The sequence below is a fragment of the Hypanus sabinus genome, chromosome 26 (genome assembly GCF_030144855.1).
Source record: "Hypanus sabinus isolate sHypSab1 chromosome 26, sHypSab1.hap1, whole genome shotgun sequence".
In the NCBI taxonomy this organism is placed as follows: domain Eukaryota; kingdom Metazoa; phylum Chordata; class Chondrichthyes; order Myliobatiformes; family Dasyatidae; genus Hypanus; species Hypanus sabinus.
Genome location: NC_082731.1, coordinates 47247745 through 47263139, shown reverse-complemented (window position 1 = coordinate 47263139; position 15395 = coordinate 47247745). Strand labels below are relative to the sequence as shown.

Genomic DNA, 15395 nt, shown 5'->3' with positions numbered 1-15395 from the left:
TACAGGCCCTTCAGCCCACAAAGCTGTGTCAAGCATGTCTTTACCTTAGAAATTACCTAGGGTTACCCATAGCCCTCTATTTTTCTGGGCTCCATGTACCTGTCCAGTAGTCTCTTAAAGGATCCTATCATATCTGCCTCCACCACTGTCGCTGGCAGCCTATTCCACGCACTCACCATTCTCTGCGAGTATAAAAAAAAAACTTAACCCTGTCATCTCCTCTGTACCTACTTAAAAGCACCTTAAAACTGCCCTCTTGTATTAGCCATTTCAGCCCTGAGGGAAAAACCTGGCTATCCACACGATCAATGCCTCTCATCATTTTATACACCTCTATCAGGTCACCTTTCACCCTCCTTTGCTCCAAGGAAAAAAGGCCGAGGTCACTCAACCTATTTTCATAAGGCATGCTCCCCAATCCACACAGGATGGAAAATAGCAGCATTAATCATGAAACTTTCTCATCAGTATGAGGGCAGGATTATGAGGGCAGGATGCAGTCATTAATATACCCAGAAACGAAGTGCAGAGGATCAGAGCAGGACTGAAGGAAGAAGTGTTCCATACTATGACAAGATGTGTTTGGCTTACACTTTCGGGGTTTCCTATGGCTTGCAGTAATGAATGGAGTTTGAGTAGATGTTGAATTCAAGAACAAGGGAGCCAAATGGTGGAGGGTGTAGGTGACAATAGGGAGTGGTTGCATCTCTGTACAAGGAAGGAGTAAATAATTATATTTTGTAACTTCAAAACGTTAAACTGATTTGAACTTTGGGTTCACTTTGCAAGGCTCACCTGTATCATGTGGTAACACAATGTCATATGGAATTCACATTTATATGTAACTCATGAATTATTTAAACAAGTAAGAATGCTTAATCAACCAACATAAATACAAGATTATACAAATATTAAATACACAACATAAATGATCATCAAGCCCTCTGACTGTGACATAGCAGATTGAGTTCCTGGTTATAAACTTATTTCCTTTTTTTCACTTTCAGGATCCTTCAATGCGCTGGACAAGGACAAAAATGGATCCATCAAAGTTAACATTGTTGAGGTAGGGTCAAATTGTCCCCTTCACTGGATGTGGATTCTGCTAACCAGCACCTGTTTCACTCTGGATGTGGAAATTTGTACCCCCTCCCCTCCTCTTAGAAATCCTCATGAGGAGCTGCTCCATGCAGATACTCTTATTTGTGTAGGTTTTGCCAGAGTGAATTTGATCAATCAGTGCAGAGGTCAATGGTTCGGTTCACTGTTTCCAGTGAACTTGTACTTGCAGAGTTAATTGATCACTTGGGTTGAGCCTGTGATGAGCAAGCTAAATGCAATGTTGGCATTTATTTCAAAGGATTAGACTATAAGAGCAAAGATGTAATGCTGAAGTTTTGTAAGGCACTGGCCAGACTGTACTTGGAGTATTGTGAGCAGTTTTGGGCCCCTTAACTAAGAAAAAAAAAAGTGACCTTAGAGGGTCCAGGGGAGGTTCATGAGAATTAATCTGGGAATCGAAATGTTACTGTATGAGGAGTTGAGGAGTGTTTGATTGCTCTGGGCCTGTACCTATTGGAGTTTAGAAGAATTGGGGGGGGGGGGTGAAGAATCTCATTGAAACCCATCAAATATGGAAAGGCCTAGATAGTGGATGTGGAGTGGGTGTTTTGTGCACCTTATACAGTCCTGGGTAGGTCTATGTAGTCTAGTGTTTTTTTTTTGTGTTGTTTTTACATAGTTCAGTGTAGTTTTTGTACTGTTTCATGTAGCACCGTGGTCCTGAAAAATGTTGTCTCGTTTTTACTGTGTACGGTACCAGCAGTTATGGTCGAAATGACAATAAAAAGTGACTTGACTGTACTGGAGCTGGGGATGGGGTCTAGGATTTGAGGGCACAACCTCAGAATAGAAGGACATCCCTTTAGAAAAGAGATGAGGAATTTCTTTAGCCAGGGAGTGGTGAAACTTTGAAATTCATTGCCACAGGTGGCAGTGGAACCCAGTTCATTGAGTAAATTTAAAGCAGAAGTTAAAAGGTTTTTCATTAGTCAGGGCGTCACAGGTTAGTGAGAAGGTAGCAGAATTGGGTTGAGAAGGGAATAAATTAGCCATGATGGAATGGTGGAGCAGACTCAATAGGCTGAATGGCCTCAATCTGCTTTTATATCTTATGGTCTTGCGTGGTTATGCTGGATTTGACTGATAACTTTCTGGTTGTGATCCTTGACTCTGAAGCACCAAGAGCTTCTTAGTTTGCTGGAATGGAGATCAGCCTGTCTCACTACAGAGAACGTGACTTGCCAATGAATGACCTGTAACTGTGTGCAAGTTGATCAGTGATGAGAAGGCAGACATTCAACCAGCAAAGCCAGGGCTTCACCTGAAGCTTGTGCTGTTGTGACATTTGAATCTCGTTTGTATCGTGCCCATTCAGAGGTTTGAGTTTGTTTCCTTGTCTGGGTGTAGCTAAGCTGGCAGTTGTGCCCACTCCCTGTTGCCAGGCATGTGGTTGTTAGATGTTGCACTGGGACTGGGGCAGTGTAGAAGTACACACTGAAGGATAGAAATGACTGAAGTAAGCCAATAGGCTCGTGATGCATGGCTGGTTTGAAATTCTGTCTGAAATTTCACTGAAGTCAAATTGTTGGATTTCTGAGTGGGGTTTTCAATTTGGGTTTTAGTTCAGCGTCAGTACATTACAAACATAACACAAATTATGTAAATTAAATTAATAATTTGTACATGTGCCCATGACACAATGTGTCGGCCAATGGTGTAGTGGTATCCACACCGGACTTGTATATACAAAATAAATAAAACAACTCAGACAAAATCATAAAGAACTGGCAAGGTTGTTACCTAATATGCCACGAGGTGTGGAGATGAACACAACCATGACAAAATAAACAAAAGTAATATTACTTTGGTGTGAGTTGAGGGAAATGTTTGTCAAAATCACACTTTGAATTTGGGTAAGTGGATTGTGTCCGTTAATATAAATGATATAGAATCCTGTGGTGGAGCACAGTTAGCATGTTTGTTAAACTGGCACATCATTAGGCCTTTCCGCCCTTTGCATCTGTAAAATTTTTAGGTAATCAGGTGAAAATAGCAGACTCAGGTTTGATCCTGCTGTGGAATATCTCTTTATGACAGTGTGGGTTTTCTCCTACATCTTAAAGATTTGTAGATTGGGGTAGTTGGTTGCTCGAAATTTCTTCAGCATGTGATGGAGTTAATAGGAATGTTGGAAGAACGATAAATGGGATCAATGTTGGATTAGTGAGTAAATGGGTGGTCAGTGTGGACTCTGGATTCAGAGAGCAATACAGCGCAGAAATGGTCATTCTGGCCCACAGTCGGTCAGTTCTAATTACACTGTATACCGACACTGCACACCTTGTTAATGCAAATATCTAATCAGCCAATCATGTGGCAGGAACTCTGTGCATAAACCCATGCAGACATGGTCATGAGAGGTTCAGTTGTTCTGACTAAACATGGAGAGGAATGTGATCTCAGTGACCTTGACCATTGAATGATTGTTGGTGCCAGAAGGGGTGGTTTGAGTATCTCAGAAACTGCTGATCTCCCAGGATTTTTGCATATAATGGTCTCTAGAGTTTACTGAGAATGGTGTGGCAGTTCTGTGGGTGAAAATGTTGCCTTTGGGTGAAAAAGCTGACAGGAAGGTAACAATAACTCAAATAACCAGGCATTACAACAGTGGTGTGCAGAAGAGCATCTCTGAATGCACAACACATTGACCCTTAAAGTGGATGGGCTACAGCAGCAGACGCAGGAACATGCACTCAGTACAGGCAGTACCTAATAAAGTGGCCATTGAGTGAATAGCATCTTGGAGGAGAAAATTCCTTGTAAAAGATGGGTCAACATTCAATAAGTCATTCAGTTAATATTACAGGTTGGTGATTTGTCATCGGTTAGTTTTATTTTGAGAAGCTCCTGTGAGAAAGGAGTTGGTACTGCAGAGAGACAACTACGTTAACATTCTTCTCCTCTCTGTTCTAGTGGCTGCAGCTCACCATGTACTCGTGAACATCCGCCTCAGCATCAGCCCTTTGAAGAGAGCAGAGGATCCTGGTGGCACTACTTGGCTGATGTAGTTGGAGAAATAGTCCTTTGCTTGGGGTGGGGTGGGCATTGTGGGTGAAAAATATATTTTTCTGCATGTTAGCTTTTTATAGTTACTAAGACTTCCATCAATATGGCTTGTTCGGAAATGTTGCTGACTTTGCAAAGGCAGGTGAACTTGACTTCTGAAATCTACTTCTTTTCACTAACTGCTGGCTTCCAAAAGCAGAGGTCGTTCTATTCTAGGAATTGGAGGTTCTGCAGAGGTAACGCTGAAGATGGGAGATTAAAGGGCTTTAAAAATGGAGATGTAGAGATGTGGTCAGCAGTTAGTCCTTCCCGTTATCTCCACAGATGCAGAGTGCCCTGTCCATGGTTTTCCTGCACTTCCCCTTTCTGGTTCCCATCCTCCGGTCTCTCTGCCTCTCCTGCTCTCTGCTTTTGAATAGAGGGTTGAGGAAAATTAGAGCGCAAAAAAAGCTTTGGGATTCTCTGTGACCAAATCCTTTGGGGGGTGGGGGGGAATAAAAGCTGCAGACGATGGAAATTTGAGACAAAAATGAACTACTGAACAAGTCAGGCTGCATGTTTGGAGAGAGGAACAAGAGCTAACACCTCAGATTGGATTACCTGAAAATTTAACTTTCTTTGCAGATACTGCCTGACCTATTGAATATTATCTTAGATTGAATGTCTACCTGAAAGATATTAGCCATTAGGTAAGATAGCTGAAATTGCTGTGTCGGTTCAGAGTTCATTTGTGGGTTAAAGGGAGGACAGGTTCAACGTTTGTCCTTTATTTTGTGGAATGTATAAGTATCAAAGTGCCATTTGAAGCTTGCTAGTTTAAGACCCATTTCATCTGCATTACTTAGCCTCTCGTGGTGAAGCTGTAACTCAAGGAACCATCATCTTTCTTGAATTGGTCATGAGGCATCATTCAGATTCCTTGATGGACGAGTTTAAAACTGAAATGTATTTGAAACCAGGTTAATCTGCCAATAACCGCAACCTTGGAAAAGTCAAGTTTGCATTCACGTGCTTCGTACTTAGTGGGACAGAGACTGTAAAGACTGTAAAACACTATCTTTATCTCAACCTAACTGCTTTCATCTATCACGATCCTCTTGAAGGTTTCGTTTTGTTCGAATGTAGGAACATTACTTATGATTTTGCTGAAATGATCCCTATTTCATCCTGTGGAACTTTTTTGCTGGTCCCATTGCACAAAAGCAGGATCATCTGGAAAAAGTTGAATGAGAGCAACAGCTTTTGATCCCCAAATCGGCTTCTTTAAGAACTAATTTCATTTAAAAAAAAAAGGTATGTTGCTGCTGTTGAAACTAGTTTGTGCTCAACAAGGACCCATTCAGCACAAGGCTAATTCTTTCCTAGCTGCACTGGAATCTGGAATCATTTAGAGTTATGCCAATAGTTCCCCATTTAGACTGAAGAGAAATTGAGGAAGCCATCCTTTCTGCATCAATTTCTTGAGGATGAAGATAATTCTATTTGCATCAATAGTGATGTGCTATAATCCAATGAACCTATTTGCAATTCTTGATCTTGGTAGCATAAAATGTTTGGCTAATTGACATCGTCATTATGGAAGACCATGCTTCCTTTTGCCATTTAGTGTTAGTAGAAGTTTCCCTCCTGGTGTCTGGAGTGTGCCAAAGCATGGAGCTTGTAGATCAGGAGGGAAAGGGTTCAGTAAGCCCAATGTGGGGTACTTGTTGCTGGTTGTTGGACCAGGAACAAACAGCCTCTCCATCACTAACTTGCCAAAAAAAAACAACCCCCACAATTTTGTCAGGAAATTGAGTTGTTCTAGTGTTGAGGTTCTGTTGGGCGATGTGTGATTACTGACCCTGCTGTAGTGAAATGGGGAAGAGAGTTGCGGGGTGAACAGATGCGTCTGAAAGTTGCTAACCTGCCTCTGTTGTTGCTTACCTGTTGCACCTTCCTTCAGTGGCCAATCTGTATGGTTTTTATTAAAAGAAAATCTATCCACTTTTTAAAAACTTGTTTGATCATTTCTTTAAAAAATCAAAGGTAAAATACACCAATATTCTCTAGAATTAATTAGATGTCTTAATGAGTCATGGTTATACAGCATTTTGGCCATGCTGAGTATCAAATTTCTACAGTTAACTACTTTAATAGGTACATTTTTATACCTGCTTGCTAATGCTGTTAATTGAAGAGCATATGAAAATATGAGAGCTATAGTCAAGAGGGACGTGTGGATTGTCAAAAGGTAGGTTGAGAAGGAGTCTTGCCAAAGGGTTTTGGGCTGAAACGCTAACTGTACTTTTTGTCATAGATGCTGCCTGGCCTGCTGTGTTCCTCCGACATTTTGTGTTTGTTGCTCGGATTTCCAGCATCTGCAGATTTTCTGTTGTTTGAGAAGGATCTCAGCTGAGATTGACCCCTAGAGATTTCTTGAATACTTTAGCAGTAAAAGAAACGTCAAAGAGGAAGTTGAGTGTGTTTAAAGTATTCACCTGCGAAGATGTTACCAATATGCCAGTAAGTGTAGCGAAAAATAAGATTATTTTAAGTGATTTAGCGATCTTGGAAAGTGAGGTCCTGCTTTAGCTGAAAAGGACCTAAATCTCCAGGGTCAGGCAGCATATCTTGAAGGGTACTTAAAAGTCTGTGATGATATATACAAACCCCTAACATGTATTTTTCAAAATTAGTGAAGACTGGTGAAGTCCTTAAGGACTAGAAATGAGCTAATATTGCCCAAGAAGGGTGACCGTATCGATACTGGTAACTATAGACCAGTAAGCTTAATGTGTATTGTAAGCAAGATAATGGGAACATTTAATAAAGAATGAGATTGAAAAGCAGTTGATAAGAACAGGTATGTTCTCAGAAAGCCTGTAATACTGAAATGCTGGAATTCTCTGAAGGGGCAATAAAATTTATGATAACATGGACTTGCAGAATGTTTTTGACAAGGTACAGGGATTTGGAGTAAGGTGTGTGAATGGGCGCAGAATTGGATCGCAAACAGAAAACAGTGAGTTAAGGTGAAAGGATCATTTTCACACCTAGAAGACATTCAAAGTGGGGTTCCACAGGAATCAGTTTTGGGGCTGCTGCTGTTTCTAATTTTGTAACTATATAATTTACATTAATGATTTGGATAAGCACACACAACTAGTTAAGTTTGCAGATAACTCAAAATTATGGGGTGGGCTGATAACATTCAGCAGTATAGTTAGATCCAAACAAAGTCCAGATGTGGGTGGATAAATGACTGAAATTTAATGTGAGTAAATGTAAAATATTACATCTAGGAAGTAGAACTATTAGATATAAATATATAATTTGGGGGTCTTGAGTTAGAAAGTGCACCGTATGAGAAGGATTTGGGTGTCCTCGTAGACTCATCATTATCAACATTCTAGACAATGTACAGAAGCAATTAGGAAGCTAATAGAATTTTGGCCTATATAAAGCACACTTTGAAGTTCAAGTCTAGAGGTGTTCTCCTTGAGCTGTATAATGTGCTTGTAAGGCCACACCTTGAGTACTGTGTACAATTTTGGTCTCCGTATTTTGTGAGGGATGTGAAGGTACTGGAGGGAGTCCAGAGAAAGGCAACAAGACTCATTCCAGGTCGGCAGGGTATGAGCTATGAAGAAAGATTGAAAGAAATGTTTTTAGCTAAGTCGTTGTAGAATGAGATGAGACATGATAAAAGTGTTCAAGATCATTAAAGGTATAAGTAAGGTGGATGGAAGCTGCTTCTTCAAAATTAATCCATCAGTGAGGATCAGACTGACATCAGGAAGCAGTTCTTTACGCAGCTAGTTGTGGACCCATGGAGCAAACTACCTAGTTGTAAATTGGATAATTATTTCAACACTGAATAGGAATTTGGCAAGCTTTGCTGGGCTGAATGGCCTGTTCTTATCAAAAACTTTCTAATGTTCTACTGAGCCAATTGTGGCAGCAACTCAATGCATAAAAGCATGTAAACGTGGTCATGAGGTTCAGTTGTTCAGACCAAATATCAGAATGGTGAAGAAATGTGATTTTTGTTCTCCTTTATGCTTGTGTACTGGAAATGACATTAAGCACAAGAACATAAGGAAGAGAAAAGGATCAGGCATGGTTGAACGGTGGAGCAAACTCAATGGACCAGATGGCCCAATTCTACACCTATTTCTTATGGTCTAACATAAGAAGTACAAGCAGGAGTAGGCTGTCTGGTCCATTAAGCCTGATCCACCATTCAATAAGATCATGGTTGATCTGGCTATGGACAAACAATCTTAAATCTTGACTATGGAAATGTGGGTGGTAGAATATCTCAACCTGCTAATCTCCTGGGATTTTCACATACAAGAGCAGGGTTTCCCAGCCTTTTTTAAGTCATGGACCAATGCTTTTAGACAAGGGATCCATGGAACCCAGGGTAGGAACCTTTACTCTAGGGTTTACAGAGAATGGGGCAAGAAACAAAAAACATCCAGCATGTGGCAGATCTGTGTGTGTGGGGGGGGGGGGGGGAATGCCTTGTTAATGAGAGAGGTCAGAGGAGAATGGCCAAACTGGTTCAAGCTGACAGGATGGTGATTGTAATTCAAATAACCACACGTTGCAACAGTGGTGTGCAGAAGAGCATCCCTGAATCTACAGCGTATCAAACCTGAAGTGGATGGGTTACAGCAGGAGAAGACCACATTGAGTTCCAACCTTGTACCTAATAAAGTGGCCACCAAGTGTATCTACACTCTGCCAGTATGTGATCTATAGGCTTCTGCTCCTTGGCAATTCATCTGCTGTGCTTGTATAGATACTTGTCCTGAACACCTGTTCAGGAAGTGCATTCCAAATTCCAACAAACACTAGATGAAAAAATTGTTCCTTGCATCCTGTTTAAACCTTCTACTCATCATCTTGAACCTAAAATCCCCTGGTTTTAGAAGGTTTTGCTATGGGGGAAAATGGTCTATTCTATCTCTGTGCTTCTCTAAACTTTTTCCCAAGTTTGTCCACTCCAAATAAATCCAAACCCAACCTCTTCTGTCTCTTATTATTCATGCATTTAACCCTGATGTGTCTCCTCTGCACCTCCTCCATTGCAGTCACATCATTTCCTGACAGGTAAGCAAAAATGCACATGGTGTTTCAGATGTGGCCTTGCTGCTGTTTTATTAATCTCTATAGCATAGCGGTTAGAGTATGTAGTTAAATTAAAAATAGTACAAACACAGAAATATATGAAAAGTGAGGGGAAAAAAGCTGTTTCTGAATCACTGAGTGTATGCCTTCAGGCTTCTGTACCTCTTTCCTGATGGTAATAATGAGAAGAGGGCATGTCTGGATTTGTTGCCTGGTTTGGGGAGCATTCCTTATGAGAATAGGGTGAGTGAACTTGACCTTTTCTCTTTGGAGCAATGGAGGATGAGAGGTGACTGATAGAGGTGTATAAGTTGATGAGAGGCATTGATCGTGTGGATAGTCAAAGGCTTTTTCCCAGGGCTGAAATGGCTAACATGAGAAGACACAGTTTTAAGGTGCTTGGAAGTAGGTACAAAGGAGATGTCTGGTAAGTTTTTTACGCAGAGAGCGGTGAGTGCATGGACTGTGCTGCTGGTGACGGTGGTGGAGGCGGATATGATAGGGTCTTTTAAGAGTCCCCTGGATTGGTACATGGAGCTTAAAAAAAGTAGAGGGCTATGGGTAAGCCTAGGTAATTTCTAAAGTAAGTACATGTTCGGCACAGCATGGTGGGCTGAAGGACCTGCATTGTGCTGTAGGTTTTCTATGCTCTGTGTTGTATGTTCTATGTCCTGGGTGATAGGGGTTCTTAATAATGGGCAACACCTCTCTGAGGCTACTTGAAGATGTCTTGGATACTACGGAGGCTAGTACCCAAGATGGAGTTGACTAATTTTATGACTTTCTGTAGCTTCTTTTGATCTTGTGCAGTAACCCCCCCCTTCCCCCAACCCCATATCGGACAATGATTCAGCCTGTTAGGATGCTCTCTGAGGTACCTCTGTAGATGTTTTTGAGTCTCCTCAAACTCCTAATGAAATATAGTCACTGTCTTGCCTTCTTTAAAGCTGCATTAATATGTTGGGACCAAGTTAGGTCCTCAGAGATGTTGACACCCAGGATCTTGAAATTTCTCACTCTCACCACTTCCAATCCCTCTATGAAGATTGGTTCATGTTCCCTTGTCTTACCCTTCCAGAAGTCCACCATGAGCTCTTTGGTCTTACTGATGTTAAGTGTAAAGTTTTTGCTATGACACCACTCAACTAGTTGGTATATCTCACTCCAGTACGCCTTCTCATTTCCATCTGAGATTCTATCAACAATGGTTGTAGCATCAGCAAATTTACAGGTGGTATTTAAGCTATGCCTAGCCACACAGTCATAGGTATAGAGAGAGTAGTGCAGTGGGCTAAGCACACATCCCTGAAGTGTGCCAGTGTTGATTGTCAACAAGGAGGATATGTTGTCACCAACCTGCACAGACTGTGGTCTTCCGGTTAGAAAGCTGAGGATCCAATTGCAGAGGGAGGTACAGAGGCCCAGGTTTTGTAGCTTATTGATCAAGACAGTAGGAATGATGGTGTTGAGTACTGAGCCATGGTCAACGAACATCATCCTGGTATTGGTGTTTGAATTTTCCAGGTGATCTAAGGCTGTGTGAAGAGCTATTGAGATTACATCTGCCGTCGACCTATTGTGGCGATAGGCAAATTGCAGTGGGTTTAGACTTTGTGTCCATGTGGATTTCTTCTGAGTGCTCTGGTTTCTTCCCACATTCCAAAGATGTAAGGGATAATTGGTCACATGGCTGAAATTGTGCAGCACAGGCTCAGAATTACACCCATGTGAATAATTAATGTAATAGTTGAGTTGGAATAGCCTGGTGCTGTGTTGTATTTCTATGTAAAAACCCTCACTGCTGTTAAATTTTATGCATGAGTTTATGAAAGACTGCAGCTTGCATGACTTTCTGAAATATAAATTCAAGTCTTGATGGAGTGAGTGCAGAGAACTGCTAGAAGATCTGAATTGAAGCTGGTAGGTATGGTGGCAATCGCAGGATAACTACCTGCTTCGAACTGAAGCAAGGATAAATTTCTTTAACCCTGGACTCTGATAGCTCATGCCTTTGAGTATATTCAAGAGCAACTCCAATGGATTTTAAAAACTTCTTTGAATCCACCTCAGCAGATCTGTGTGGATTCAATGGGAACTAGCCACCGTCTCAGGGACAAGAGGATTAGACAATAAATGCCACCTGGATCCCATGGATCTGTGGTTGCTGTGTTGAGTCGTGTTACGTTGCAACGTGTTCCCTCTCTTACAGATTGCCAGATGAGGTAGCGATTTGAAGGCTTGTAAATAAAGGGGAAGTAACCTGGATTCTGTGTCAACAAATGAGGATGGTAGTGGCTGAAGATTTCTTAGAATGGGGGCTGGTGTGCTGTTGGGGTTAGTATTTAAACCAAGTTATTTATATAAATGATTTGGATATGAATGAGCAAGGCTTGATCAATAAGTTTGTGGATGATCCAAAACTAGTTCAAAGTAAATCATTCAAAGTACATATGTCACCATATACAACCCTGAGATTCATTTTCCTGTGGGCATACTCAATAAATCTATAGAATAATAACCATAACAGAACCAAATGTTCACAAACTTCTATAGAAGTAAGTGGAGAGGTTCCTGACTGGAAACATAACGGCCTGGTAATAGAAACACCAATGCCCTTGTTACACTTGGAAAAGTCTTCCAAAAGTAGTGGATACAGCCCAGCCCATCATAGGTAAAGCCATCCTCATTGAGCACATCTACTTGAAACACTTGCAGGAAAGCAGCATCCATCATCAGGAAACCCCACCACCATGGACAGGCTCTTTTCTCACTGCTGCCATCAGGAAGAAGATGCAGGAGCCTCGGGAGCCACACGATCCCGTTCTGGAACTGTTAGTACCCCTCAGATAACAAGCTCTTGAACCAGAGGGGATAACTTCACTCAACTTCACTGAACTGAACTGTTCCCACAAGCTATGGGCTCACTTTCAAGGTGCCTACAACCTGTGTTCTTGACATTTATTATTTATTTATTTGTCATTATTATTTTGTGGGTTTTTTGTATTTGTACAATTTTTTTTACACATTGGTTATGTGTCTGTCTTTGGATCTATCGTACTTATTTATTGAGAAACAGCACGAACCAGGCCCTTCCATCCCTATTTACAATGACCAGTTAACCTACTAAACGCTGTCTTTGGAATGTGGGAGGACACTGGAGAATCTGGAGGAAATCCACACGTTTCATAGGGAGGACATACAGACAGCGTTAGAAATTAACTCTAAACTCAGATGGGCTGAGCTGTAACAGCCTTGTGTTAACTGCTACACAACCGTGGGTATTGTATTTCCTTGTATTTACTGTGAGAAAGAATCTCAGAGCTATATATGGTGATATTATGTAGTTTGATAAAAAATTTACTTCAAACTTTGAGTTTTGGGTAATAAAGCGTCTGTGGTTGTTGCGTCGAATTTTATGGGGTTGCCAAAGGTTTCCCCATTATTATATCTTCCCAGATATGGTAGAGCCATAGAGGCTTTAACTCAAGCGAAAATTGAGTATGGAGATATGTTTGAAGTTGGCAATAAATCTTAAATGTAAAAGATTTTATCAGGAGGATAATTTGTGCACTTTGTTCTGTTATCAATTAATTTACATTTAATTTGAAAGAAGCCACCTTAAAGTTGCAGCAATCAATAAATCTGTTGGGGAATATTTCGTTAGTATTCTCTGTTGTCAATTGGAACAGATAATTCAACGGATCTTTCTGGACTAACGCAGCCCTTTTCCCAACAGGTTGGTTGTTGAGTCAAATGCAAATGGGTCACCAGACCACCAGGTGGCACTGTGAGCTACTGCAGTGAGCCCACGGGCATAGACTCTGAATACAGAGTCTTCACCCTCAGAAATACTGTGAACAAAATTCTAGAGATAGATTAGTCTGAAGATTACCTTTATTTGATCAACACAATCCTAGGATGTGCCTGGGGTCAGCCTGCATGTATCAGCATGGTTCTGGTGCGAACATAGCCCACAATTGTGGGAGAATCACTCCCAGATGTAATAGTGTCCAAAGGAACTAGAGTAAAGGATGAACTGAAGGAAATTTATATTAGGCAAGAAATGGTGTTGGATAGACTGCTGAGTCTGAAGGCTGATAAGTCCCCGGGACCTGATGGTCTGCATCCCAGGGTACTTAAAGAGGCGGCTCTAGAAATCGTGGATGCATTGGTAATCATTTCCCAATGTTCTATAGATTCAGGAACAGTTCCTGCTCAAGAAAGGAGGGAGAGAGAAAACAGGGAATTATAGACCGGTTAGCCTGACGCCAGTGGTGGGAAAGATGTTGGAGTCAATTATAAAAGAGGAAATTACGACACATTTGGATAGCAGTAGAAGGATCAGTCCGAGTCAGCATGGATCTATGAAGGGAAAATCATGCTTCACTAATCTTCTGGAGTTTTTTGAGGATGTAACTATGAAAATGGACAAGGGCAAGTCAGTGGATGTAGTGTACCTGGACTTCTAGAAAGCTTTTGATAAAGTCCCACATAGGAGATTAGTGGGCAAAATTAGGGCACATGGTATTGGGGGCAGAGTACTGACATGGATTGAAAATTGGCTGGCTGACAGGAAACAAAGAGTAGTGAGTAACGGGTCCCTTTCGGAATGGCAGGCTGTGACCAGTGGGGTATCGCAAGGTTCGGTGCTGGGACTGCAGCTGTTTACAATATACATTAATGATTTAGATGAAGGGATTAAAAGTAACATTAGCAAATTTGCTGATGACACAAAGCTGGGTGGCAGTGTGAAATGTCAGGAGGATGTTATGAGAACGTAGGGTGACTTGGACAGGTTGGGTGAGTGGGCAAATGTATGGCAGATGCAGTTTAATGTGGATAAATGTGAGGTTATCCACTTTGGTGGCAAGAACAGGAAGGCAGATTACTATCTAAATAGAGTCAAGTTAGGAAAAGGGGAAGTACAACAAGATCTAGGTGTTCTTGTACATCAAGCAATGAAAACAAGCATGCAGGTACAGCAGGCAGTGAAGAAAGTTAATGGCATGCTGGCTTTTATAACGAGGAATTGAGTATAGGAGTAAAGAGGTCCTTCTGCAGCTGTACAGGGCCCTGGTGAGACCCCACCTGGAGTATTGTGTGCAGTTTTGGTCTCCAAATTTGAGGAAGGACATTCTTGCTATTGAGGGAGTGCAGCGTAGGTTCACAAGGCTAATTCCCGGAATGGCGGGACTGTCATATGTTGAAAGGTTGGAGCGACTGGGCTTGTATACACTGGAATTTAGAAGGATGAGAGGGGATCTGATTAAAACATAAGATTATTATAGGATTGGACACACTAGAGGCAGGAAGCATGTTCCTGCTGATGGGTGAGTCCAGAACTAGAGGCCACAGTTTAAGAATAAGGGGTAGGCCATTTAGAACAGAGATGTGGAAAAACTTTTTCACCCAGAGAGTGGTGGATATGTGGAATGCTCTGCCTCAGAAGGCAGTGGAGATCAAGTCTCTGGATGCATTCAAGAGAGAGTTAGATAGAGCTCTTATAGATAGCGGGGTCAAGGGATATGGGGAGAGGGCAGGAACGGGGTACTGATTGTGTATGATCAGCCATGATCACAGTGAATGGCGGTGCTGGCTAGAAGGGCTGAATGGCCTACTCCTGCACCTATTGTCTATTGTCTATGTACTTACCCTTACCTACACAAAGTTCCAGAGGACCTCAGCAGGTCAGGCAGCACTTGTGGAGGGGAATAAACAGTTAACTTTTCAGGCCAAGATCCTTCTTCAGGACTGGAAAACACTCTGTACCTTCTTCCTTTGCAGTCATGATGAAGGGTCGCAGCTGAAACATCGACTGTTTGTTCATTTCCATGCAGTTGTGAGTACTGAGAGAGCAGAGCATGTATTCTTCTACTGCATAGTTCAAATACTGGCCAGATCCAGTGTCTGAATAAGACAGAGGAGAAGAATTAGACTATCCAGCCCATTGAATCTGCACTATCCTGGCTGACTTATTATTTCTCTCAACCCCATTCTCCTGCTTCGTCCCCATTTCCTTTGACTCACTGGTTAATCAAGAACCTATCAACCTCTGCCTTAAATAAACCCAATGATTTGATCTCCACAGGCGTGTGTTCAGTGTTGGGGTGAGTGAAGTGCTTCATGCTGGTTCAGGAGCCTAATGGTTATGG

The 15395-nt window shown here is 41.7% G+C and overlaps 1 protein-coding gene across 1 annotated transcript in view; it reads left to right on the top strand.

The window, feature by feature from the left end:
• Nucleotides 1-7046, top strand: part of capns1b (calpain, small subunit 1 b) — a 51674-nt gene extending 44628 nt beyond the window's left edge. Inside the window, exons 10-11 of the mRNA XM_059951018.1 lie at nucleotides 1008-1066; nucleotides 4036-7046. Of these exons, the coding sequence (XP_059807001.1) occupies nucleotides 1008-1066; nucleotides 4036-4062 (86 nt within the window). The 3' untranslated portion in view covers nucleotides 4063-7046. The remainder of the gene's footprint in view (nucleotides 1-1007; nucleotides 1067-4035) is intronic.
• The last annotated feature ends 8349 nt before the right edge of the window (nucleotides 7047-15395 follow it).